This window comes from Primulina eburnea, chromosome 14, assembly GCF_022965805.1.
Source record: "Primulina eburnea isolate SZY01 chromosome 14, ASM2296580v1, whole genome shotgun sequence".
NCBI lineage: Eukaryota > Viridiplantae > Streptophyta > Magnoliopsida > Lamiales > Gesneriaceae > Primulina > Primulina eburnea.
The window spans coordinates 26,174,855-26,198,713 of NC_133114.1; the positions used below are offsets into that span (position 1 = coordinate 26,174,855).

General features: G+C 34.1%; 3 protein-coding genes across 3 annotated transcripts; all 3 read left to right on the plus strand.

Annotated features, from left to right (window-relative positions):
• The first annotated feature begins 1,886 nt into the window (after window positions 1-1,886).
• LOC140811294 (uncharacterized) lies at window positions 1,887-3,956 on the plus strand. Its single transcript, XM_073169158.1, has one exon. It carries the CDS (start codon window positions 1,887-1,889, stop codon window positions 3,954-3,956), a length of 2,070 nt encoding a protein of 689 aa, XP_073025259.1.
• Window positions 3,957-13,664: 9,708 nt separating this feature from the next.
• On the plus strand, window positions 13,665-15,596 carry LOC140812507 (uncharacterized). The gene is made up of 3 exons (XM_073170785.1): window positions 13,665-13,924; window positions 14,089-14,164; window positions 14,298-15,596. Exons 1-3 carry the CDS (start codon window positions 13,895-13,897, stop codon window positions 15,455-15,457), a joined length of 1,266 nt encoding a protein of 421 aa, XP_073026886.1. The 5' UTR covers window positions 13,665-13,894; the 3' UTR covers window positions 15,458-15,596.
• A 1,518-nt stretch (window positions 15,597-17,114) lies between these two features.
• Window positions 17,115-22,529, plus strand: LOC140812793 (signal peptidase complex subunit 3B-like). Its single transcript, XM_073171153.1, has 7 exons — window positions 17,115-17,250; window positions 17,379-17,511; window positions 17,602-17,649; window positions 18,534-18,596; window positions 19,593-19,646; window positions 22,036-22,122; window positions 22,204-22,529. The coding sequence occupies exons 2-7, from the start codon at window positions 17,386-17,388 to the stop codon at window positions 22,327-22,329; spliced, it is 504 nt and encodes a 167-aa protein (XP_073027254.1). The 5' UTR covers window positions 17,115-17,250; window positions 17,379-17,385; the 3' UTR covers window positions 22,330-22,529.
• Window positions 22,530-23,859: the final 1,330 nt, after the last annotated feature.

A 23,859-nucleotide genomic window follows, 5' to 3' on the forward strand; every position in this document is an offset into this window, starting at 1 on the left:
ATTTTGTAGCTAAATCTCTTATTTGTGTCATCCATAAAAAAATATTATTTTTATGCTAAGAATATTACTTTTTATTGTGAATATCAGAAAGATTGACTCGTCTCACAGATAAAAATTCGTTAGACCGTCTCATAAGAGACACACTCTTGTTTTTGTTCATGTCAATCATTCAACACAAAACTCATTTTGAGATGGTCTTATGAGAAATTATTATTTTTTATATAAAAATAATAATTTTTATTATAGATATAGACAACCGTCTCACAAATAAAGATCTGTAAGACTATGTCACAATAGACATACTATCATTCAATTTGAAATTTTAATTATGTATATTCACTTACATTATTATAATATAATAACAAATTTTTTTTTATAGCGGTGAAAAGTGGAGTCTAAAGTTACGTTAGAAATATCTATTTTCGAGAAAAAAAATAATGTAAATGAAATGGTGATATGCATTTAAACGAAGGCACGAGTATATATTTATATAAAAATACAGAATCTGTTTTTATTGGTTAAAGATAATTAAAATGGTGAAAGTAGAATTAAAGGATTTTAAATAATTTATATGTTATCTCATTACATTATCTTATTTTAATCGAGATTATAATTTTAATATATATTAGGAACACTTTGCACGGGTGCGTATATGTGATATTTTCTATTAAATACTTTTTACTTTAATGATTTACATTTATTTAATATTATGAATGATATAATCATTTAAAAATTCAAAATTGGATAAAGGTTTAGAAAATAATAATAGTTTTAATTTTTTGAAAAGTGGATAAGATAATATTAAGGAATACATAAATTTACTACAATATATTTTTATACTATTTTACTAAATCAAATTGAAATACTTTATAATTTTAAAGCATAGTTTGGTACATGGGATAAGAGAGGGATTGATAAATAATCCTTCTTATCCCATGTTTGGTACCTTTTTAAAAAGCTCGTGATAATATCATGGGCCCTTGATAAATAATTTTTTAGAAGGATAAAATATCCTTAATAGAAGGTGTGATAATTTTAATTTAATGATAAAATACACTACAAATGACTTAATTACCCTCAATTTATAAATGATTTTTTTATAAATGTATTCTAGTAGGTAGAAATTAAAATCAAATAAATATTTTATTTATTTTATATATTATATAATATGATAATTATATAAATGAATTCGAGATAATTATATAAATAATTTTTATAAATTTCAATAAAATTATTATTATTATCACTCGATTAACCTTAAAAGTTAATATTTGACTTGACTCAAAAAATCAAGAGCTCAATTATCATATTATATAATATATAAAATTAGGTAAAATAAATAAATCATGCAACTACTATCGACACATGAACAGATAAAAGAAATATGAACTCAAGCAACAACTTTGAAATTATAAAATTTATTATGATAAGGTTAATTTTGTCATTACAATCTAATATATAAATCTAATCACTCTTGTTAAAATCATATCAAACATTAAATACAATATCCTACATCTTATTTATCCTTAATGATACCCCGTGGATGGGCCCCAAGCCCAAATGAAAGACAAGCCCATCAAGGGCCCAGGTATTCTCCTATAAATATTAGGTTCGGGTGTATAACTCAGGCATTCAATTCATTATATTGTTTTCAGCAGCACCCTTAGCTGCTCCCCTCATATATCCTCAGTCACTGACTTGAGCGTCGGAGGGGCTACGCCAGGACACCCTCCTGGCCCCCTCTTAACGGTCTTTTTCTTGATTTCAGGCTCAGGGTCATCTTAAAGCCCACGTCTGAACTAGTGACGCTCGTTGGGATCGGACCCTAGATTTCCCGTGAGTATCACTTGGCGCTGTCTGTGGGAACTTTGAGTTGAGACGTAGATATGGTAGGTAAGAGAGGGAGTAGAAGAGCTACCTCAGCATCATCATGTCCTCGGAGGGGACCTGAACCATCTCGTGCTGAGACAATACAGGAACAACTGCATCTTGAGACGAGACAGGAGCAACCTCGTCAAGAGACAAGAACCGAGCAGCCCCTTCACGAGACAAGGGTCGAGCAACCCCGTCCCAATGAGAATGTGGGGAACTTGACCCTAGAACAGTTGGGTCAATTTATCACCCGGACAGTGGATGAGGCCATGAAGAGGAATCAAGAGTCTATGTTTGCAGAAGATCAGGCCGCTCGCCAGGAGCGAGAGGAGAATATGGAGGGAAGTCAGAGTAGGGTGGAGGAGACGCGATCCCGCCCAAGTGAGGAGAATCTGGAGATGGAAGAGATGTGGAGGGAGATACGGACGCTGAGGCAGCAATTGGGAAACAGAGCTGCAGCCCCCAAGAAAGGAAGTCCTTTTTCCCTCGCCATTTTGAAAGAGGGACTTCCTCCAAATTTCCGACAGTCAAACGTTGGAGAATATGATGTACATACAGACCCCGAAGAACACTTGGGGAGATTTGAGAATGCGGCTCTGTTGCACCAGTATTCAGATGAGGTCAAGTGCAGGGTTTTTCTGGGCACGTTGGTGAGGTCAGCCCAGCAATGGTTTAACACTTTGCAGCCCAGCTCTATACGTTCTTTTGAGGACTTCTCAGCTGCCTTCTTGCACCGATTTGCTAGCAGCAAGAAATACCAAAAAAACTATTTGAGCCTGTTTGTGGTGAAACAACAAGAAGCTGAAACTTTGCGAGAGTTTGTTCAGCGTTTCAACAACGTAGCATTGGAGATACCAGCGGCCACTCCTCACATCATGATAAGTGCCTTTACCCAGGGACTTAGAGGAGGAGAAATTTTCAAATCGCTTGTCAAGAAACCTCCGTCGAGCTATGATGATTTGTTAGTTCGGGCGGAAAAATATGTAAATCTAGAGGATGCCCAGCGGCACAAGAGGATGGAGCAGCGGCCCGGGGGAGGAAGAGTTGAGGGAGTAGAGAGAGGAGGAAGGAAGAGGGGTGCAGGTGAAAGGGAGGAGGATAGAACTAGAGGTAGAGGACGGTTCTCATCTCATGTTCATCTGGATAGAAGTCATGACAAGGTGATGGAAGTGGGAGAGTCCGAGGGGAGGGGGGAGAAGTCGCAAAGGATTGAGAGCAGGGCTAGATTGCCTTCGCGGGACAGACGAGAAGGATCCGCATCCGGGAGTCGACCGAGGTCTCGCATGTCCCCTAGACGTGGTCAAGGTCCTCCATGGGTACATCAGAGGATCGAGGAGTCAAGGAGAGAAAGTCGAGGCCAGGATGTCCCTCGAGAGCACGCAGAACCGAGGAGAAGAATGAACGAGGATAACCACCCTACGAGAGGAATGATTCATATGATCTCGGGGGGTGCTACTGATGGAGACTCTGGGCGAGCTGGGAAAGCACGTGGCAGAAGGTTGGAGAACTTTGAGATATATAGGGGTGCAGACTTACCACAAGACACCGTCATCAGTTTTGGGCCGGAAGACCTTCGAGGCATCGTGGCTCCTCATAACGATGCCTTGGTGGTGACGGCCACAATTGCCAATTGTGATGTGGCAAAGATATTTGTTGATAATGGAAGCTCCGTGAACGTCTTGTTCAAGAGCACGTTGGATCAAATGAAGGTGGAAGGATTTGAGTTTGAGCCGGTCTCCACCCCGTTGTATGGGATTGCAGGACACGCCATCCCACCTTTGGGTCAGATTGTGCTTCCCCTATCCTTGGGAACTGATCCTCGGCGGGCAACAAAAATGATAGCGTTCACCGTGGTGGATACCCTTTCAGAGTATAATGGAATTCTGGGGCGACCAGCTCTAAAGGATTTCAAAGCTGTAGCGTCCACATATCATCAAAAGTTGAAGTTTCCTGAAGGGAAGGAGGTTGGAGCCTTATGCGGGGACCAGATGGTCGCGCGTCGGTGTTATGAGGGGATAGTGAAAGAAGATGGGAAGAAAGCGAGTGTGGAGCTTAACATGATTAGGAAAGGAAGAAATGAGTAACTTTGTCCTGGTGAGGTACAAGAGGAGCAGATATGAAAGTTGGAGAATGCGCTGGGCCAGGGTCTAAAGAGGCTCAGGAACGCTTGCCACCTTAGAGAATATTAATCTTGACTTGAATTTTGATGTATTTCGTTTATGAATTTGTCTTATTTATCCGTTGGAATTCAATAAAATCAGGTTCCTCTTTTCAGTTCATGAATGTTGTTGTATTACGAGAGGGAAGGAGAAAAAATTTATTTTCCTACTAAGGCATCGCCTGGTAGAGGAGCAGAGGGCAGGAGAGAAATTTTATTTTCCTACTAAGGCATCGCCTGGTAGAGGAGAAGAGTGAAGGATAAAAATTTATTTTCCTGCTAAGGCCCGGCTTAGCAGAGGAGTTAGAGGGTGGAGGTGTTGAATTTCTATTTTCCTGCTAATGTATCACCTAGCAGAGGAGTTAGAGGGTGGAGGTGTTGAAATTTTATTGTCCTGCTAAGGTATCACCTAGCAGAGGAGTTAGAGGGTCGAGGTGTTGAATTGCTATTTTCCTGCTAAGGCCCGGCTTAGCAGAGGAGTTAGAGGGTGGAGGTGTTGAATTTCTATTTTCCTGCTAAGGTATCACCTAGCAGAGGAGTTAGAGGGTGGAGGTGTTGAATTTCTATTTTCCTGCTAAGGTATCACCTAGCAGAGGAGTTAGCGAGTGGAGGTGTTGAATTTCTATTTTCCTGCTAAGGCCCGGCTTAGCAGAGGAGTTAGAGGGTGGAGGTATTGAATTCCTCTTTAAATGCTATGGCGTCACCTAGCAGAGGAGTTAAAGGGTGGAGATGTTGATTTTTTATTTTTCTGCTAAGGCCCGGCTTAGCAGAGGAGTTAGAGGATGAAGGTGTTGATTTTATCTTCTTGCTAAAGCATCGCCTAGCAGAAGGGTTAGAGGGTGGGCGCGTTGAATTTTATTTACCTGCTAAGGCATCGCCTAGCAGAGGAGTTAGAGGGTGGGCGCGTTGAATTTTATTTTCCTGCTAAGGCCCGGCTTGGCAGAGGAGTTAGAGGGTGGGCGCGTTGAATTTTATCTTCCTGCTATGGCGTCACCTAGCAGAGGTGTTAGAGGGTGGAGATGTTGAGTTTTATCTTCCTGCTATGGCGTCACCTAGCAGAGGTGTTAGAGGGTGGAGATGTTGAGTTTTTATTTTCCTGCTAAGACCCGGCTTAGCAGAGGAGTTAGAGGGTGGAGGTGAAGAATTAAATTTTTCTGCTAAGGCATCGCCTAGCAGAGTAGCAGAGTTTGGGAGGAAAAATATTTTTTTGGTTAGTCGATAACAAAAGTTGTTGGGGGAGCAGAGTTTACGGGCGAGCGAGAGCGTCGGGCGAGGGCGAGAGCGACAGGCGAGGGGCGAGGGCGAGAACGGCAGGCGAGGGGCGAGCTGGTGCTCGGGCTAGCCGGCGCTCGGGCGAGCGAGAGCGTCGGGCGAGGGCGAGAGCGGCAGGCGAGGGGCGAGCGGGTGCTCGGGCGAGCGGGGGTGGCGGGCGAGCTGCGGGGCGCGGGCGAGCTGGCGTGGCGAAGGCGATGGGGCAAGCTGGGCGAGCGTGTCGCGCTCGGGCGTGCGGCGAGCAGACGCTCGGCGGGCGAGGGAGAGGCGCGCAAGGGCGGACGCTCGCTGTGGGGGCTGGCGTGCAGGCGGCGAGGCCTGTGCTTGAGCGAGGTGATGGTGAGGTGATGATGAAGCGGTGCTAGGATTACGATTTGATTTGTTTCCAAATTTTTGGGGACTGACGAACGGCTGGAAGATAATGCAAAACTCGCACCCGATAACCCGAGGACAGCACAACTAATCGAACTTCGAACCTGCGATTCAGTTCGACTCGGGAGGGGGAGACTGGTGATACCCCGTGGATGGGCCCCAAGCCCAAATGAAAGACAAGCCCATCAAGGGCCCAGGTATTCTCCTATAAATATTAGGTTCGGGTGTATAACTCAGGCATTCAATTCATTATATTGTTTTCAGCAGCACCCTTAGCTGCTCCCCTCATATATCCTCAGTCACTGACTTGAGCGTCGGAGGGGCTACGCCAGGACACCCTCCTGGCCCCCTCTTAACGGTCTTTTTCTTGATTTCAGGCTCAGGGTCATCTTAAAGCCCACGTCTGAACTAGTGACGCTCGTTGGGATCGGACCCTAGATTTCCCGTGAGTATCACTTAACTTATCCTTATATTATATATCACATGTTTATCCTATCATGTGTACCAAACTATGCCTAATGATATTGTTGATATTTTAAAATATTCATCATCACACTAAAATTAATTATTCTGGTGGCTCAAACTTAATATCCAAGCTTAAATAAATAACCAGAGCGTAGATAAATATATATTTTTACTTGCTCAAATAACCTGAGGGTAAATAAATATATATTTTTACTTGCTCGACCAAAATATTAAATTATATTATTCGATTTTTACTTTTTTAAAGTGCTGTCATAGTATATCGACTTTCAAGTCTTTAAATGTTCCCTAAAGGAGACGATCCTTAGTTAAAGTAGACAAAAAATTATAAAAATTTATTCTGATAATAGACTTTTTTTAATATATATATATATATATATATATATATATATATATATATATAAGTTAAAGTAGACAAAAAAATTATAAAAATTTATTCTGATAATAGACTTTTTTTAATATATATATATATATATATATATATATATATATATATATATATATATTAAAAAAAGTCTATTATCAGAATAAATTTTTATAATTTTTTTGTCTACTTTAACTAAGGATCGTATATATATATATATATATAAAGTTTATCAACTCATTGTGCTTACTGTTTAAGTGACCCTTACTTATTAGATACGATGAAATATAACAAAATTATAAATAAAATACACAACCTTGTATGAGACGGTCTAACGAATCGCATTTTGTGAGACGGATCTCTTATTTGGATCATCCATGAAAAATTATTACTTTTTATGCTAAAGTATTACTTTTTATTGTAAATATTGGTAAGTTTGACTCGTTTTATAGATAAAGATTCGTGAGATCGTCTTACTAGAGACATAATCTAAATAAAATAAGTGAATACGTCAAACCAATAATAGACATATCGAATAAGTAAGTGTCACTTCAGCAGTAAGCACGATAAAAAAGATAATATATATATATATGTATATATATATATATGTCATATGTGTGTGTGTGTCTATATTCTGTGTGTGTAAAAGGGTGGCATCCGACCAATGAAAAGCGGTGGACAATGTGATCAGAATCCAGGCTGCTTTTGAGGGAAAAAGAAGAAACAAATAATTTGGGTTTTCGAGTAAATTAATTATTGACCAACGATTATATATTTGTCCGCTTCAGACACAAAATCCACATTATATGTAGGCTAAGTTAGTGTATGTATATTTTGAATTTTCAACCATTTTAAATTTTTATTTGTGTGTGTACACAATATCAATATGAATATTTTAATCACCATTAAATTTTAATATTATTTTGATACATATATAAAGCATTTATTAAAATCTAAATTGTTCTTCGCAAATTTCATTACATTAATTGGCTACAAATATATATTTGTGTATCCAAAATTTTAGTAGGTCTCTTGTGAGATGATTTTATGAATCTTTATCTGTAAGACGAGTTAACCTTATCCATATTCACAATAAAAAGTAATACTTTTAGCATAAAAAGTATTTTTTTTCATGGATGACCTAAATAATATACGGCTCATGAAACCGTCTCACACGAGTTTTTACCCCAGTCATTTTGACATTAATTAGATCGATTCCAAATTACTTTGTACGAGAAAGGATCGAACATTTATAAAATTTCAATCTCAACTAAGGCTTGATTTTGTCGAGTCTAATTAGCGTAATTGGAGTCTTGTCGACATATTGATTTTAGAAAATTATTTAAATTCTGAATTAGAAATATAATCCAAATAATTTTGAGACTCAAGATCTATAAATATTATCGAAATATATAGATATAATGTAATAGTATATCAATATTTATGAAGAATATTGATTAAAAGATGAAAGATTTGTTAATATTATTATAAGAATATTAATATAAGATCTAATATTTAACAATATTCTTGAAGAATATTGATTTAGTGTATTTTTTTTTTGGTTAAATGAGTTTTTGTTAATCTTATAAATAAATAATTCAATTACAAATTTTTAAAGAATATTGATATAAGTTCTAAAATTGTCAAAATTAGTAAAGAATATGATTAAAGATATCATATTTATTAAAGAATTATGCTCTAGAAGAATAATGAACAATTATTTGTCACTATTTTTTTATTAATAGTGAATTGATGTTTGATGATAATCTACCTATGTTATTGACAAAATATTTATGAATATGTGATAGTAAGATCATGTCGATATCAATCGAAAAACAAAATAAATAATAAGTACAATGAATTGATATTATCATTCGTGATAAAAACTTGTGTAAGACGATCTCACAGGTCATATTTTGTGAGACAGATCTCTTATTTGGGTCATTCATGAAAAAATTTACTTTTTATGCTAAAAACATTAATTTTTATTGTGTGTATATGTAGGATTGACCAGTCTCACAAATAAAGATTATTGAGATCATCTCACAAGAGATCTACTTACCATTCATACATGACAACCATGATGATGGTGGCATATGCATAATGATGACAGCAGGGGCGGATCTAGGATTTAGGGACAGGGGGGCCGCTAAGTTTATTTTGCGACGGTTTTCTCAAAAACCGTCGCCATATAAGAAATTGTCGCGAAATTTGCGACGGTTTTTTAAAAACTGTCGCTATATGGCAACGGTTTTAAGAAACCGTCGCAAATTTTGCGACGGTTTTAGTCACAACCGTCGTTAAGCCAGAAAAAATAAGCGCTCCCAGGTTTCGAAATCGGGCGGATGAAACATTATAAGTGGCTTTAGCCACTCAGATACATGGACGTATCATTCTTTTTGGGGGGGCCATATATATATATATATATATATATATATATATATATATATATATATATATATATATATCTATTTATATATTTAGTTTAAAAAAATTTAATATATGCTAAAAATTTTTTTTAAATTTTTTGGGGGGGCCGTGGCCCCCATTCGCCCTACACTAAATCCGCCCCTGGATGACAGCGGGTTGATTTAAATAATTTTAAGTTCTTTTATTTGATTTATTTATCGACCAATCATAGTAAAAATTATAATATTATATATAATGCCATGAATGAGTTTATGTTTTTATAACTTATTAGATAATATTTTCAAAAAAAAAAAAACTTATTAGATATTTGATTTTATCATTTAGTTGATTCAATAATGGTAATTTATATATTTTTTTTGGAGTATAGGTCCTAATAATTTCAACATGCTTGCCACAAGTAGAACAATTAAAACGGTACTCTTTTTAATTTCATGTGATTTTTCCCACATGATTTTTCATAAAACTTTTAACGTGACAATTATCACGTAGTGAAAGATATCGGACTATTTTTCCTTCATTATAGTTTTGTCTCACTAGATTTTTTAGTAAAATTTTAACCAAACACGTCTATCATCCGTAAAAAATCTGAAGAAAATATCAATTGTTGTATTATTTTCATTCACACATGTTTTTTCTCATACAGTTTTACTATCAAGGTTTTACCGATGCAACATTTGAGTCTCAATGAATTCCTCGAGCATCTATCTTGTCAAATTGAGATTTTGACAAATAGATGCATATAATAATCTAAGAGGAAGTGTCATAGACACTTTTCTTTATTGTAGATTATTATTCTCATTTACTTACATTTTTTTATCAAGATAATAATTGTAAGTGCTTGTATTATGTTATTCCCTTAATAAATAGGGTAATTGAGTTTAATAAAAATTACACATGAATATTGAATTTTATAAATGATCTCTATTTATTTTTTTTCCCACTTATGATTTATAATATTTAGTGTGAATCCATATGAAATGAATATAGATCAATTTACGTCATTGTAATTATTCCCTTAATCACTAGATTACATATTATATTGCAAAATATTTTCTATAGTAATAAAACATATTACTTTTAAACTTAATTTTCAATATTTTCCTTTATATATTTAAATCTAATCCCAAGCACAGCAATAAAATTTTCGTAAATTGAAACAATCCTTTTAATTTTATGTATAATTTGAGCTAAACATTGAATAAAACAAAGATGAATAATCCGTCAATATTTTATCTTCTACCGCGATACGATATATTTTTTAATCACTAATTAGTTATATCCTCGGCGCTCCTACTACTCAGTTGATCCTAAAATCAGTGTGTCAAGTTTTTGTACAAGAGAAATTGCAACTAAAATTTAAAATAAAATAAAATCGAAACTAAAATTTTAATTTTAAAACATAGAAGCACGATCCCACGTTGGGTGAAGTTATGTAATAATTTATATTGATTTCTAAATCATCATTAATTAAGTCAACCCAACCAGACTCGATGTCTTGAAAATATCAACTATTTAACTAATGAGTAAGTCTATTGTGAAACGGTCTCACGAGTTTTTTTCTATGAGACGAGTCAATCATACCGATATTCACAATAAAAAATAATACTATTAGCATAAAAGTAATATATTTTCATGGATGACTCAGATAAAAGATCTGTCTCACAAAATACGACACATGAAACCATCTCACACAAATTTTTGCCTTTACTAATAACGTAGAATACACGATTCCATAATTTTAATAATGATAGTAATAAATAGACAACTAAAAAGATATATAATTCTGATGAATCAAATTTTCTAATTTCATCATTTGAAAATTTTAAATCTAACTAAAAACGGACACCAAATTTTTTTTTTTGGGTCAAAACTGTAGATATTACACTTAATCATTCGATAATTTTTAAAATTATTATAGAACCAAGAGCTTGTCGTTTTACCAAAAATTATAACTAATGATAATAATGAAACTTAAATATTTTAAATTATACAACAGTTCAAGCACTGACGTTTTCGATTGTCGTACACAATATGGACACTTATTATGTCCAATAATTGCATTACTTGTATTCAATGAAAATCAAACTCATGATCTCAATTTTATTAACAACCGTAGCACCGAACACTTATCAATTTATCAAAAATCTATATATGATAATAACAAATATAAATATAATTATTTTGAGAGGACACGTTTGTTCTACGAGAGTGTCAATAAATTTGAAATAATAAAAGACTACACAAGAACAAAAAGCGCGTGTATATTCTGACACAAGATGGGAACAAAGACAACTGTGAAGAAATACAGTGCTATTATGAACTAATGTAAGGAACAAATAAATAAAAGAAATGGGTAAAGGCAGTGAATGGTAGCTGTCAGAATACAGTGTTATTAACAACGGGAAATTTGGGTTCAGTCCCCAGCCGCTATTTTTTTGTGTGTTCAGTCTCTAGGTATTTTTTTAGTACCACATTTCCACATGAAGTGTACCACATTTTGTATGATATAGTACCACAATTTTATGGGTAGGGAGTGAAGCCAAAGAAATTTTTTGATTGGGGATTTTTCAATAACTTCCCCTATTAACAAATGTACATTTTTTAACTCGACAATTATTTCGTTCTTTTTGGCTTGCCTCGTGCCTTTGGCTCCTCTTTATTTATTCATTTATTTTTCCCATTACAAATAATAATAATAATAATAATAATTATTATTATTATTATTATTACTATTTTTTTGCTTTTACGGGATGGGGTTACCAATTACAAATTACTATTACTGGGCACTCTCCTTTGTCTATTATTATTATCAATCGGTCAATGAATCCAAGAAGATATTATTACTTTTGTTACCTTTTTCTTCTGTTTGAAGCATAGAAAATGATGGAAGACTTTTAGAGCTTCGTGTTGATAATGTGTTGTGAAAAAGTAAAAATTTATGGTAAAAAGTAAAAATCTCAAACTCTCAAAATTTATCAAACTACACACTTTATAATATTTTTCTCTCTACTCAATTGTGATTTTCTTCACAAATGAGAGATCTATTTATAGGAAATCTTTACAAATAATCCAAAAATAAAATACTTCATTACCTACGTCATCACACACTAATTTTCAATATTTACAACTCTTATTTTCAACATTCAAATATTCAATACACACATTTTAAATATATTTTTCAACACGATTGAATTTCTCGTTGTTATGAAATTTTAAATGATGGTTAGAGTCAAAGCTTAACAAAACCTTGCCACATGGTTATACCTATATTGGAGCAGTTTTGTGGAATTATATTCCCGTGAGAAAGATCTAATCGATATATATTTGAAATTAAAATAATAATTTTAATATAAAAATAATATTTTTTCATACAACGAATCAAATATGAGATATATCTCACGACAAATTGACTAGTAAGATTTAAAATTTTAATTTTGTAAACTTTCAAAATAATAATAATATTAGTGTATCTGTATATGCTTGTGATTTTTTTGATAAATTTTAATTATTATTTTTCTATGTACAAATTAAATATGTAATTTTTAGAGATAATATTTGAATTCATGGATAGTGGTATTTTCATAAAATTCAGTTGGTATAAATTTTATTAGTACAAATATTTTAGTTTACTACAATAGTATATAGATATATCTCTTATCTTATACCATAACATGATTTACTTTTCAAACCCACAACATGATATATATAAAAATACTTTAAATTTGTATGAATTTTATTTTTTTTATATTCAATTTTTAAATTGTTCACAATCTTTGTAACTTTTATGATTTCTTATTTTCCAAATAAAATTTATTTTTAACACATTGAGTTTTTAAAAAATTGATAACAATTTAAATAGTGAAATAAATATAATTTTATTGTGATTTTTGATATTTTCAATTTAAGTTTTAAATATTTTATAAAAATATAACTTATAAAAAATTAACTATACATGCGCACATGATCACAAGTGCCCTCGATCGTTATTTCACAATCTGGCCTCTTTTCAAATTTCATAAGATTTTTTCCCTCAATTTTTATATTTTTTATATTATCAATTTTGGTAATATAAATCAAATTAATTTTAAAGAATTTATTAAGCTCTAAATAAAATTTTAAAAAAATAAAAAAATTGTAGGGAAAAACTCGTGTGAGACGGTCTCGTGAGTCATATTTTGTGAGACAAATATCTTATTTTGGTCATCCATGAAAAAGTATTACTTTTTATGCTAATAGTATTATTTTTTATTACGAATATCGGTATGGTTGATCCGTATCACAGATTAAAATTCGTGACACCGTCTCACCTATTCAAAATTGTACAAGAAAGTAACGGGTAAATCGAAATACTTAGCAATATGAAATATACAAAAACTTATGTGAAACGATCTAACAAGTAAATTTTGTAAGAATAACAATTTATTTGGATAATTCATGAAAAATTATTATTTTTTATATCAAAAAGATTATTTTATATCGTAAATATAAATATAATTGATCCATAAGATGAAAAAATATATAAAATGACATCACAAAATACCTATTCACGTGAATATAATAGACACTCAGAGGTTAATTACTAAATAGTTAATGATAATAATAATTAAAACTGAAACTTTTGCTTCTAATTAGTGCCAAGAAGTGGTGAAGAGTGTTCAGAAGAGATATTTTTAGTTTTAATTTTTTTTTTTTCTGAGACTATTTTAAATTCTTGCAACCGCCTTCTTAGTTCTCTCTAAACCTATTCGACCTTTATCTGCTCAGTACAAAAGAGAGCAGCCGACTACAAAAGCGAAAGAGTCGGTTCCTGATCTTGTAAATTAAAGCCCTGCTTCTTCTTGCTGGATAATGATATAATATTTGCTTACCTCAAATTCTTCTTTCCTTCACTGTTAAGCTACTCGTTTCCTCTCTTTTCTTCCTGTTTTGCACTCCAAATAACAATGAACAAGCAAGATATGTTGAGGGTTCAGGTATTATGGGGGGTTCTTTTCGTCAAGATTTCTTTTACTGGAAAGTTTTGTCTGGCTTGAGCTTGTGAATTTTGTTCAAGATTTGTGCTCAGCCCACCTGGGACAATTGTACGGTTTTTGTTTATGTTAATGATTCAGTTGTGTTGGTTTGTTTTTGGCTGCAGACTTGTGTTCTCAGAGTAAATATACACTGTGAAGGATGTAAGGAAAAGGTCAAGAAGAAGCTGCAGAAGATTCAGGGTACGTTGTGGAGTTCAGCTAAGACTTTATCAAGCAATCGAGTTTTAGTTTGTCCTATGTATATATATATATATATTTTTTTTACTGTTTTCTTTAAGATTTTTTTCATGGATTTAAATTTTTATCTCTGCAGGAGTGTACAAGGTAAATATAGATGCGGAGCAAGGGAAAGTTTTTGTTTCTGGGAATGCTGATCCAGCTGTTCTCATAGATAAACTTGAAAAATCAGGCAAACATGCTGAGCTCTGGGGAACACAAAATGGACAAAACCCCGCAAATTTTCTCAACAATCTCCGCTTTGAAAACCCGACTAATGGGGGAAAAGATAATAGATCTCAAAAGGGTGGAAAAGATCAACAGAAAAGTGGGCATCAGCAAAACCCTCTGCTGCAGCAGATTCAGAATCAGAATATTAAAGGGGTGAAGGATATGAAATTTCTGGGTAAAGATAATAATAATAATAAATCTGGCAAGTTGAATTTGTCAGAAGATGAGGAGGATGAAGATGATTTTGACGATGAATTTGATGATTATTCTGATGAGGAGTTCATTACTGGTCATCATCAAGTATCCAATAAAGTTGCAAATGGTGCTGGTGGTGGTGGCCATGGCGGCCATTTGAAGGACAAGACTGGAGCAAAAAATGGCAAGAAAGGCGGCGGATTCGACTTTTTGAAGGGTATGTTGGGTAAAACTGGTGCTAAAGACGGCAGTGCGAAGAACAGTGGTAAAGTTAAGGCAGAAAAGGGGAATCAAGATCAAGTTGGTGGTAAAAAAGGTGGTAAAAATGTAGGATTTGTAATCGGAGATGGTAAATCTGGTGCAAAAAATGGCAAGAATGATGGGAAAAACAATGATAGCTGGAGCAAGAAAGGGGGAGATAAATTTGACGGGCTTCCGAAAATGGAGAATAAACAACTAGGATTCAAGGAGTTCAATGCAACAAACCATAAAGGGTTGAATGGTGGAAATGTAGGTATGATGGGTCACAATCCGATGGGTCAGTTTCCGGCCTCTGCGCAGGGGCTGCATATGGGGAATTTCCCCGGCGCAGCGCAAGGGCGACCAGGGGACTTTGGCCCGGGACCTGGTAATCCTTACAACCAACAGCAATACATGGCTCAGATGATGATGATGAACCAGCAACGGGCGAACGGGAACGATATGTACCATCCGATGATGTTCAATGGGCCGGTGCACCCGGGGATGAACTACGGGCCTCCTCCTCCGGCCAACGATAAATTCACCCATATTTTCAGTGACGAGAACACTGATAGTTGCAGTATCATGTGAAAGTAGTCTTGTATTAGATGTTGGGTTTAGTTTTGATTTCTTTTGTGCTTGTAGCTTAGTGAAAATTTGTGCTAGTGTTAATCAACATGTACCAAACCAAGTTACTGCTTTCCTTTCAATCAGGTTCCTTGGTGCGTTCTTCCCCCTGTGAGATCGATCTCCAATGTTAATAGATTGGTCAGATTTTTGGTGTTTGGTTTGACTAACAACAATTTCAGTTCGAATTCATTCTCTGAGTTCTGTTGGAATCGATCAAAATCAATCTTCTTTATATATATTATAAAAAATAATATTTTTTCATAAATCACTTGAAAAAAAGTCGTGTCGTAAAATTGATCATCAAGAAGTGAATCTTTTAAGTTAAATGCATGAACTGTAGTTGAATCTTGTGGTTTATTTAAATTTATTTAGTTATTGATCTTAGATTAAGGAATCTAAGATATTAATTACGTGAATAGGTCTCTTGTGAGAAGTTCTCACGAATCTTTATAAGTGTGACGGATCAATCCTATCAATATTCACAATAAAAAATAATACTTTTCATTACCTAAATAAAATATCTGTCTCACAAAATATGATTTGTAAGATCCAAATTTTTGCTTAATTATGTATACATAAAAAAAATTCAAGTTCGTTATTTCTCCCGAGATTCAATATTTTTTTTTTTTTTAATGAAACACAACAAAAAAAATATTTTCAAAGTCAAACTCAAATTGAAATTCAAATAAAGAAGACAATTAGCTTAAAAACGCGTGTATGTCTTGTTTTGTGAATTTAATTTTGTTCTACTTCTACACGACACGGCAACTGCATAAAAGCCCTATTTGGATTTTTTGGCAACCTAGGCTGCCTAACTTGAGAGAGAGGACTTGACCTTTTTTGGTTGGCTTTAATTCGTTTCAATTTTCGGAAATGCATGATTTTTTATATGTATATTTTTATCTATAATTTTAAATCTGACCCATATGCAAACCGTGAATTTCAATATGCATTTATTTCTATTAAGTACAATTCATTTCACTTATGCTGTATTTGGATTAATAATGAAACTTGTACTAACAAAATTCAAATAAATTTCAGGATTAATAATGAAACTTGTACGAACAAAATTCAAATAAATTTCAAATTCACAACATACGAAGTCAAACAATTTCAATAATAATTCTAGTGAGTATCTCTTTTTATGATAGTTGACATCATAAGTTGATATTTTAGATATTAAAATTTTATCACGTCTTATACAGAGAAGTATCTTAGGTGTACATATAAAATTTTTGTGCAAACATGGGTGAGATGATAAAAATTTAATGTAATAAAACATATGTATTGGGTACATAACTAAGAATAGGTCTTATGTGAGACGGTCTCACGAATCTTTATTTGTGAGACGGGTCAACCGTACCTATATTCACAATAAAAAGTAATACTCTTAGCATAAAAAGTAATACTTTTTTCATGGATGACCCAAATAAGAGATTCGTCTTACAAAACAAACCCGTGAGATCATCTCACACAAGTTTTTGCCCATAAATAATATGAAAATTTGTATACTCAATTTAAATTCACTCCAATTATGTAAATAATTTTTAATTATGATTTCAAATCTTAAGCTTATATTTCAGCCCAATAGTATATAAATAAAAGTAGACCCAATATTATACTTAAGTTGGGCCCAGCCCATTTAGTAACCATTTTTTATTTCCATTTTTCTCTCGTTCGAGTCTTCTGAAGTCTACCCTCGTCCTCGATCGGTTTCAGACTTTCAGTCTCCGGCGGCACCTACGATTCACGAGGTAAAAGATTCATTGTTGCATCAGAAAAATTCTTGGCAGATTTCAAGAATTTAACGATTTGCGATTCCTTTGAATTTGATTCAAAGCTAGATTTATCATTTTTTTCCCGATTATATATACTCAATCAGGGACAAAATGCACTCTTTCGGATACAGAGCTAATGCTCTGCTAACCTTCGCCATCACCATTCTCGCTTTAATGTGCGCCATGGCTTCTGTATCTGACAATTTTAATTCACCGTCTCCCACCTCTGAAGTTCAGGTATGTATAATTGTACGCATACGTATGTTTAATTGTTAATCCCCCCATTTTAAAATGACATTGTTCATCAGTTTTTTTTTCTTGTTTTAGGTTTTGAATATTAATTGGTTCCAGAAGAAACCCGATGGAGATGATGAGGTAAATCAACCTATTGATTTGGGACGGCGTTTATTCGTTTATTTTGTGCGTCCGGTATTCTGGGACTGTTGCTGGGCAGAGATTTCTGCTTGAATATTAGCATGTGAACTATGTTAACGTTTCCCTTAAGTTCGTTCTGTCATCACTCATTATCCGTTTACATTTTCCTGTTATTTTTGTACATTTTGGTTGCTACTCAGTATAACTTGCATTCAAAGTTCAATTGTTGTTGTGCCAACTCTGAATTTACTCGATTCGGATTGCCTACATGCATCGCCATGCAAAATTTGAGTTTTGTGCAAGTCAAAGTTTCCGATCTTTGGACTACTTGTACTTTTTATTAACATCAAACTTTCGGTGGAATTTTCGTGCTGTTAAAATTTTTTTCTCGAGTTTGAGTGCTTATGTTCCTGTGTTATCACGTTTCCACTTAATCCTATCTATGGGCCATACATCACTTCGAAAAGTCATAGTTTTGAACATAGTCACATTTGGAGGTTTTCATGATTAGCAAATGCAAATGTGTCCTTAGTTTTGGTTGAGTTTAAGGTGATATAGATTAAAGATTTTACACTTTCTCACTCACTACTTCTACAAGTTAAAAGGAAGTACAGCTTGATCCAGAATTTGGTTTTCTTTCCACCCAATCTCTTTCATATTTCATTTTTTTCCATTACCTGTATTTTTTGTTAACCAAAGTTGGATTACTACCTCTGCATTTTGACTGATAAGCTAATTTGTGCTTGTACAGAAAATAAGTTGCAAAAGGTTTAGCAGATATTAATGTGCAAAGTTGTGTTCAATTTCTTGTATTCCAATTCTGAAAAACAATTAAGGAAACGTGGCATACCTGGTTGGCTAATAAGGATGTTTGTATCATGCAGGTCAGCCTGACATTGAATATATCTGCTAACTTGCAGTCATTATTTACATGGAACACGAAGCAGGTCTGTCATTAACTCATTATGTGGAATATTTTATCCATTTTTAAACTTTGACCACCTATAGTTTCTCTTGATACTGTTGGTGATATTCAATACGGATAGAGGAGACTACTTGCTTTCTGTCAAAGAATCCCTGATTTTCATGGGTCCGGCTTTTAATATGTAGTCACAAAAATTGGTTCAGTTACTAGATGAAGTTCAAATTATAGAACATTAGCAATGCCTATCCATCTGACTTTCATGAGCATAAACAGTTGTTGGCTGGTCGCTGGAAGTAATACACATGCAATGAAATATGCCACGTGGTTTGCTCAAGAAATTATTGATTGTATCCTGTAGGATATACAATTAAAATATGGAAAGTTATGCTTGGCATCTTTGGTCTCCTGTTTTAGGTAGGGACATAGGGTGCAAGGACAGACTTATGGGTGTGATCTGCCCATTTGTCCCGGCTTCTAGCTCAAACCCACGAAAAAAAGTGTGCATCTACCTCTCTCGTTTTCCTTTTCGTTTTTCGGCTAAAATAATTTTAAAAATTTCCATTCCATGCCTTTCCCTTCTTAACTTGAACGAAAATTCCCAGATCCATCCTGAATAATTTTTTTCTGCTTTATAAAAATTAAAATTTTCTTTTTATGTATATCCATGATGTCTTCTTTTGCCTTATATTAGCCCTAATAAATTATCACAGTTGTCAGGGTTTGATGTTTTCTTGTTCCATGCTTTTGTTTTTTTGAATGTATTTATACTTTTGTTTTGGCAAGCATTAGCGTCGGAAATTCTTCTTTCCCTTTCTTCAGCTAATGTCGAATTTTTATGTCACCATATGCCATTTTAAACTGTTTTATATGTAAAATATCTTACTTGAAGTTCATAAAAAAGGGAAATGAACTTAATGTCAACTGTCAGATGCTAAAAATTTTGGGAATGGCTGAATTTATGACCTCTTATTGGCATTAAGTCCATGTAATGTGACATCAGCTCTTGTGGAATTTGCAGGTCTTTGTATTTTTAGCTGCTGAATATGAAACACCAAAGAATTCGTTGAATCAGGTGTCTACCAGTTCATTTATACTTATCTTTTATTTAATTATTGTTGAAAAATATCTTAATAGCCATAGTTCAACTCCTATTGCCTTTGTTCTAGAATTCATTTTGCTGTGTATTTTTTCATCTCTCGAATCTACTCAATGTTGTAAATGACGGGAGGCGGTGGCTGGACGGGGCGGTCACTTACCGCCTCGGCCGCTTAGGTGGTTCCCAGGCAGTGCCTAGGTGATTGAATTTTTTAAGTAATTTTTTTATAGATAATCATATATAATCATGCAATATAATCACAAATAATCATCTTTTTTTTATGCAAGATGTGTAATTAAATAATGTTTAAACATAAAGAAGCTTAATATAATATAATATCATCTAGAAAATGTGCAAATAGATTTATAAATACAAATTATAAGATAATTAATAAATATTCATCATCATATAATGTTATTATGCTAATAAATTAATATAATTACTTTTACCACAAACTAAGTTTAAATTTCAAAGTTTCAATCCATCATTAGAAATAGTACTAAACTAAAAAAAATTTGATTTTTGAAATCACAAAATCTGAAATATTTAAAAAAAATATGTTAAATAATAAATATACAATGTGTAACCTAAAGCTTCTTGCGGCAGGCGGCGACACATAGTTTGTGTGGTCTAGAGGTTGATAGAGAGGAGGAGTGAGGACCAAGTTTTAAAAAAGAAAGTGAGAGATTGATTTAAATAACTAGGGTTTTGAGTTCTTAAAATTAGTTAACTTTGAATATGTTTTTAAAATTTGTTGACTACAATTTAAAATTGTTGACTGTCTCACCTGACCCGCCTGCTCGTCGCTTCCGCCAGCCTTGACCGCTTACCTACCGTCGTATAACTTGGGTCGCCTAAAACAACCGCATCATGCATTGGCGATAGGCGGCCTTCAACCGCCATTTAAAACACTAAATCTACTGTATGTTATCCGCTCAGGGTTTGATCACCCTACAAATTGGGGGCCTAATCTAAATGTCTTCTTGTTACTAGAGTATTTGTTTCACTTGAGACGTATGCTCCGCAGCTATCTCTACAACATTGTTCTGTTATGGCATTGTAATTAGATGCTTCGAATTATGGTCTATTTAGAATTTTAAGAACCCAAGCATCACAGAAGCAAGATTACGTGTCATCTGATGAGTAGTCCTTGGAGTTGTATGTCCCTGTTTGGAAGGTTAAAATTGTTTCTGGGTGTACCTTATCATAAACTATTTGATGCGTAGTTGTAAAAGCGTGCGCTTGCCTTACCTAGGTGCAGATCTTGCATGAGGCGAGCCCAGGCGCACCTTGCACCCCTCTTGCAAGGTGCGCCTTGCTTGAGAAGGAAAAAGCGCTTATGTTAAAATTGTTTGTGGGTAATTTTTTTCCACGTTAACATAACCCAATCCCAGTAAGATTAATCCCATAAAATCCTGCTTGTATGTATTGGCAAACTTTAATTCCATCAAAAGCATAACACTATCTTTCCCCTAATTTTAATATATGCAGCCTTAATTCGTTTCTTCCAATGCTTCTATATTAATTTTTAATTACTAAAATGCTCCTCTTTGCTTTTCTTTTTTTTTTTTCCTCTTTTTTTTTTTTAATTTTCCAAGCACTTAAATATATTAACCATCACTTTTTTCTTTCTGGTTTTTTTACTGCAATTTAATTCCAGGACTTATGCAACTTTTCATTTAATGTTTTCTTTAAGAAGACAAAGAAGGTTAACGATTAGGGAATTGTTTTTTTTAAAACAATCACACTGTATGTTTGTTAATGAATTTTTTATTTTAATTATTGTTTAATAATGAGTGAAATCTATTTCTATGCATATAAATTTTAGTTAAATTTACATTAAATATGTGAATTATAACAATTTATGCTTAGTGCGCCTTACTTCGATGAGGCGCACACCTTACCTTGCGCTTCAGGCTCTAGGACACTTGTGCACCTTAAATAACTACGATTTGATGCTTGGACACTCTTTGACTTCGGTAAAAGGATTTTGGCCTTCTTTCCAGTTTGTCATCAACAAATAGATGAGGAGATATCTTAACTAATCTATCTCGTTTGAAATATTGCAAAAAACGAAATAAATGAATGCATTGATTTGATACTGGATGACATCAGGATTACTGAAATTATAAACCTATTTGCATTTGGACCACTCATACCCTTCTAATATATATACTTTATTTTATTCAATATTATAATTCTCCATTGCTTCGATAGAAAACTGATGTCCTAACGAATGTGCAGTATTTCCTAGACACTGTTTGTTACCTTGTAAAACTCTCTATCTGGAGAGCTCTTGAGTACCATAAAATATTGTATTCCTATGTGGGACGATTCTCGAAATGATTGAAATTTGTTTTTGTAGGTGTCCTTGTGGGATGGTATTATACCTTCCAAAGAACATGCCAAGTTTTGGATTCACACAACAAACAAATATCGTTTTATTGACCAAGTGAGTTTTGGGTATAGCATTTTACGCGATTCATACCTAATCTTTTGATTCGGCCTTTGATGTATATTCTTTTGTGGCTAGGGGAGAAATCTACGCGGTAAAGAGTTCAACTTAACATTGCATTGGCATGTCATGCCAAAGACTGGAAAGATGTTTGTGGACAAAATAGTGATGAGTGGCTACCGCTTACCTGAGGCGTATAGATAAAAATACTATCTTGTGGCATTTTCTGTAATTTAGCGTTCCGAGAGTTAAAGATACATGCGTGAGAATAACAGCATCAGGAGTTTAAAAGGTGGTTTTATTCTTGACTGTATTGAAACCATGAAGATTTATAGAATTCGAGTTTTAGACTCGGCATTCTACATTGAATCCGATGAACTTGCGATGGACATCGAAGTTTAGACACTAATTTTGAAGAACTGGCCTCTACCGCAAGGCTGATTGACAGCTGCCATTTTTATGTTGTTATATGTGACTGATATGCTGCTCATAGGCGAATCCATGATCTTGGATGGGAGGGATGGGGGCAACACGACATATTCTTTAGATGAAAATTAAACAGTAGAGCTCTTAGTCTTGGAAAATTTTAGTAAAAAATGCAACTCTTGTGTCTTACATCCCACTTACACGGTGTTGGCCCAAAATAAATAAATAAAAATAAAGTCTACCAGGAAAAGTTTTAACCCACGCTCCTTCACGATCGAAGTGGGAGATAAAGTCATCACGAGAGAAGTTTGAACAAAACCGAAGAGGAGACAAATGGAATGATAGAATCAATCATCAAACTACTCAAATATTCTCTGCAATATTTTTTAAATTTCAGCTATATATTTTGTGACGCTTCAGATTTGACGATTATTTCCATTGTGATAACACGAGTCTTTACAACTTATTATGTCTTTACTCACACGTACATGAGAAACTTACTAGGACTTATCAATCCTGTAATTATCCCAAGTTAAGCACACTTAACTTTGAGTTTTTAAGTAATAGACCTCCGAAAAGAATATACACCTTGTTGATATGAGTAGTATCTATAAAATTTTTTAAACTATCTTCAACTGTACTGTTCTATACCTACAAAGTCTTGGAATATCTTTCATTCCGGTATGAGATCGGTTTATTCTTGTTCTCCTTCACCTAAAAGCATGTAAGGATCCCGCTCCTTGCCCGAGCAACTTCTTGGCATCAAGGATCATTTCCCTTGATTTTACTTTTGTTTTGCTCTATTCCAGCTTGTAAAATATGTTTGATGCCGCTCGAAATAACGTAATTAATTTTCTTGTCGTTTGCGAATCGATTCCTCGTTTTCTTTGTTAAACACCCATTTCTTTAATATCTAAATCCGAAAAGTCTAAAACCAACTATCAAATCGGAAATTCCCGTCATTTATATAAAAGTCGTATTTTAATTTTATTTTTTTCCCGACTTAGCACCTGCGCTATACAAAAATTGGTGTCAAACAAGTTTTGACACGTCGAGTGAGACCTGAAAAATGTCGTCAAGAAGAAATAACGTTGAAAGTACTAAAGAAGAACCTTCATTAGCCAAAAGGAGGAAGTCCATAATAGGTGGAGGATCGAGTAACGATTGTTGGGGGATTGATCTAGAATGTGATAGACCAGTTTAAGGCAAGGTCGTAACGGAGGATCATCGAAATACTGAGTTGAAATCAAATATCTAGCCAACGTTGGATATGTTGTTGAATAAGACGTTAGTTTATTTTGACAAGAT

Bases quoted from the DNA above. Each gene is read 5' to 3' on its own strand.
- LOC140811294 (XM_073169158.1), top strand. From the start codon at position 1,887: ATGGTAGGTAAGAGAGGGAGTAGAAGAGCTACCTCAGCATCATCATGT.
- LOC140812507 (XM_073170785.1), top strand. From the start codon at position 13,895: ATGAACAAGCAAGATATGTTGAGGGTTCAG. The intron at 13,925-14,088 runs GTATTATGGGGG...TTTTGGCTGCAG, and splicing joins AAGATATGTTGAGGGTTCAG to ACTTGTGTTCTCAGAGTAAA. The intron at 14,165-14,297 runs GTACGTTGTGGA...TTATCTCTGCAG, and splicing joins GAAGCTGCAGAAGATTCAGG to GAGTGTACAAGGTAAATATA.
- LOC140812793 (XM_073171153.1), top strand. From the start codon at position 17,386: ATGCACTCTTTCGGATACAGAGCTAATGCTCTGCTAACCTTCGCCATC. The intron at 17,650-18,533 runs GTAAATCAACCT...TGTATCATGCAG, and splicing joins AACCCGATGGAGATGATGAG to GTCAGCCTGACATTGAATAT. The intron at 22,123-22,203 runs GTGAGTTTTGGG...TTTTGTGGCTAG, and splicing joins AATATCGTTTTATTGACCAA to GGGAGAAATCTACGCGGTAA.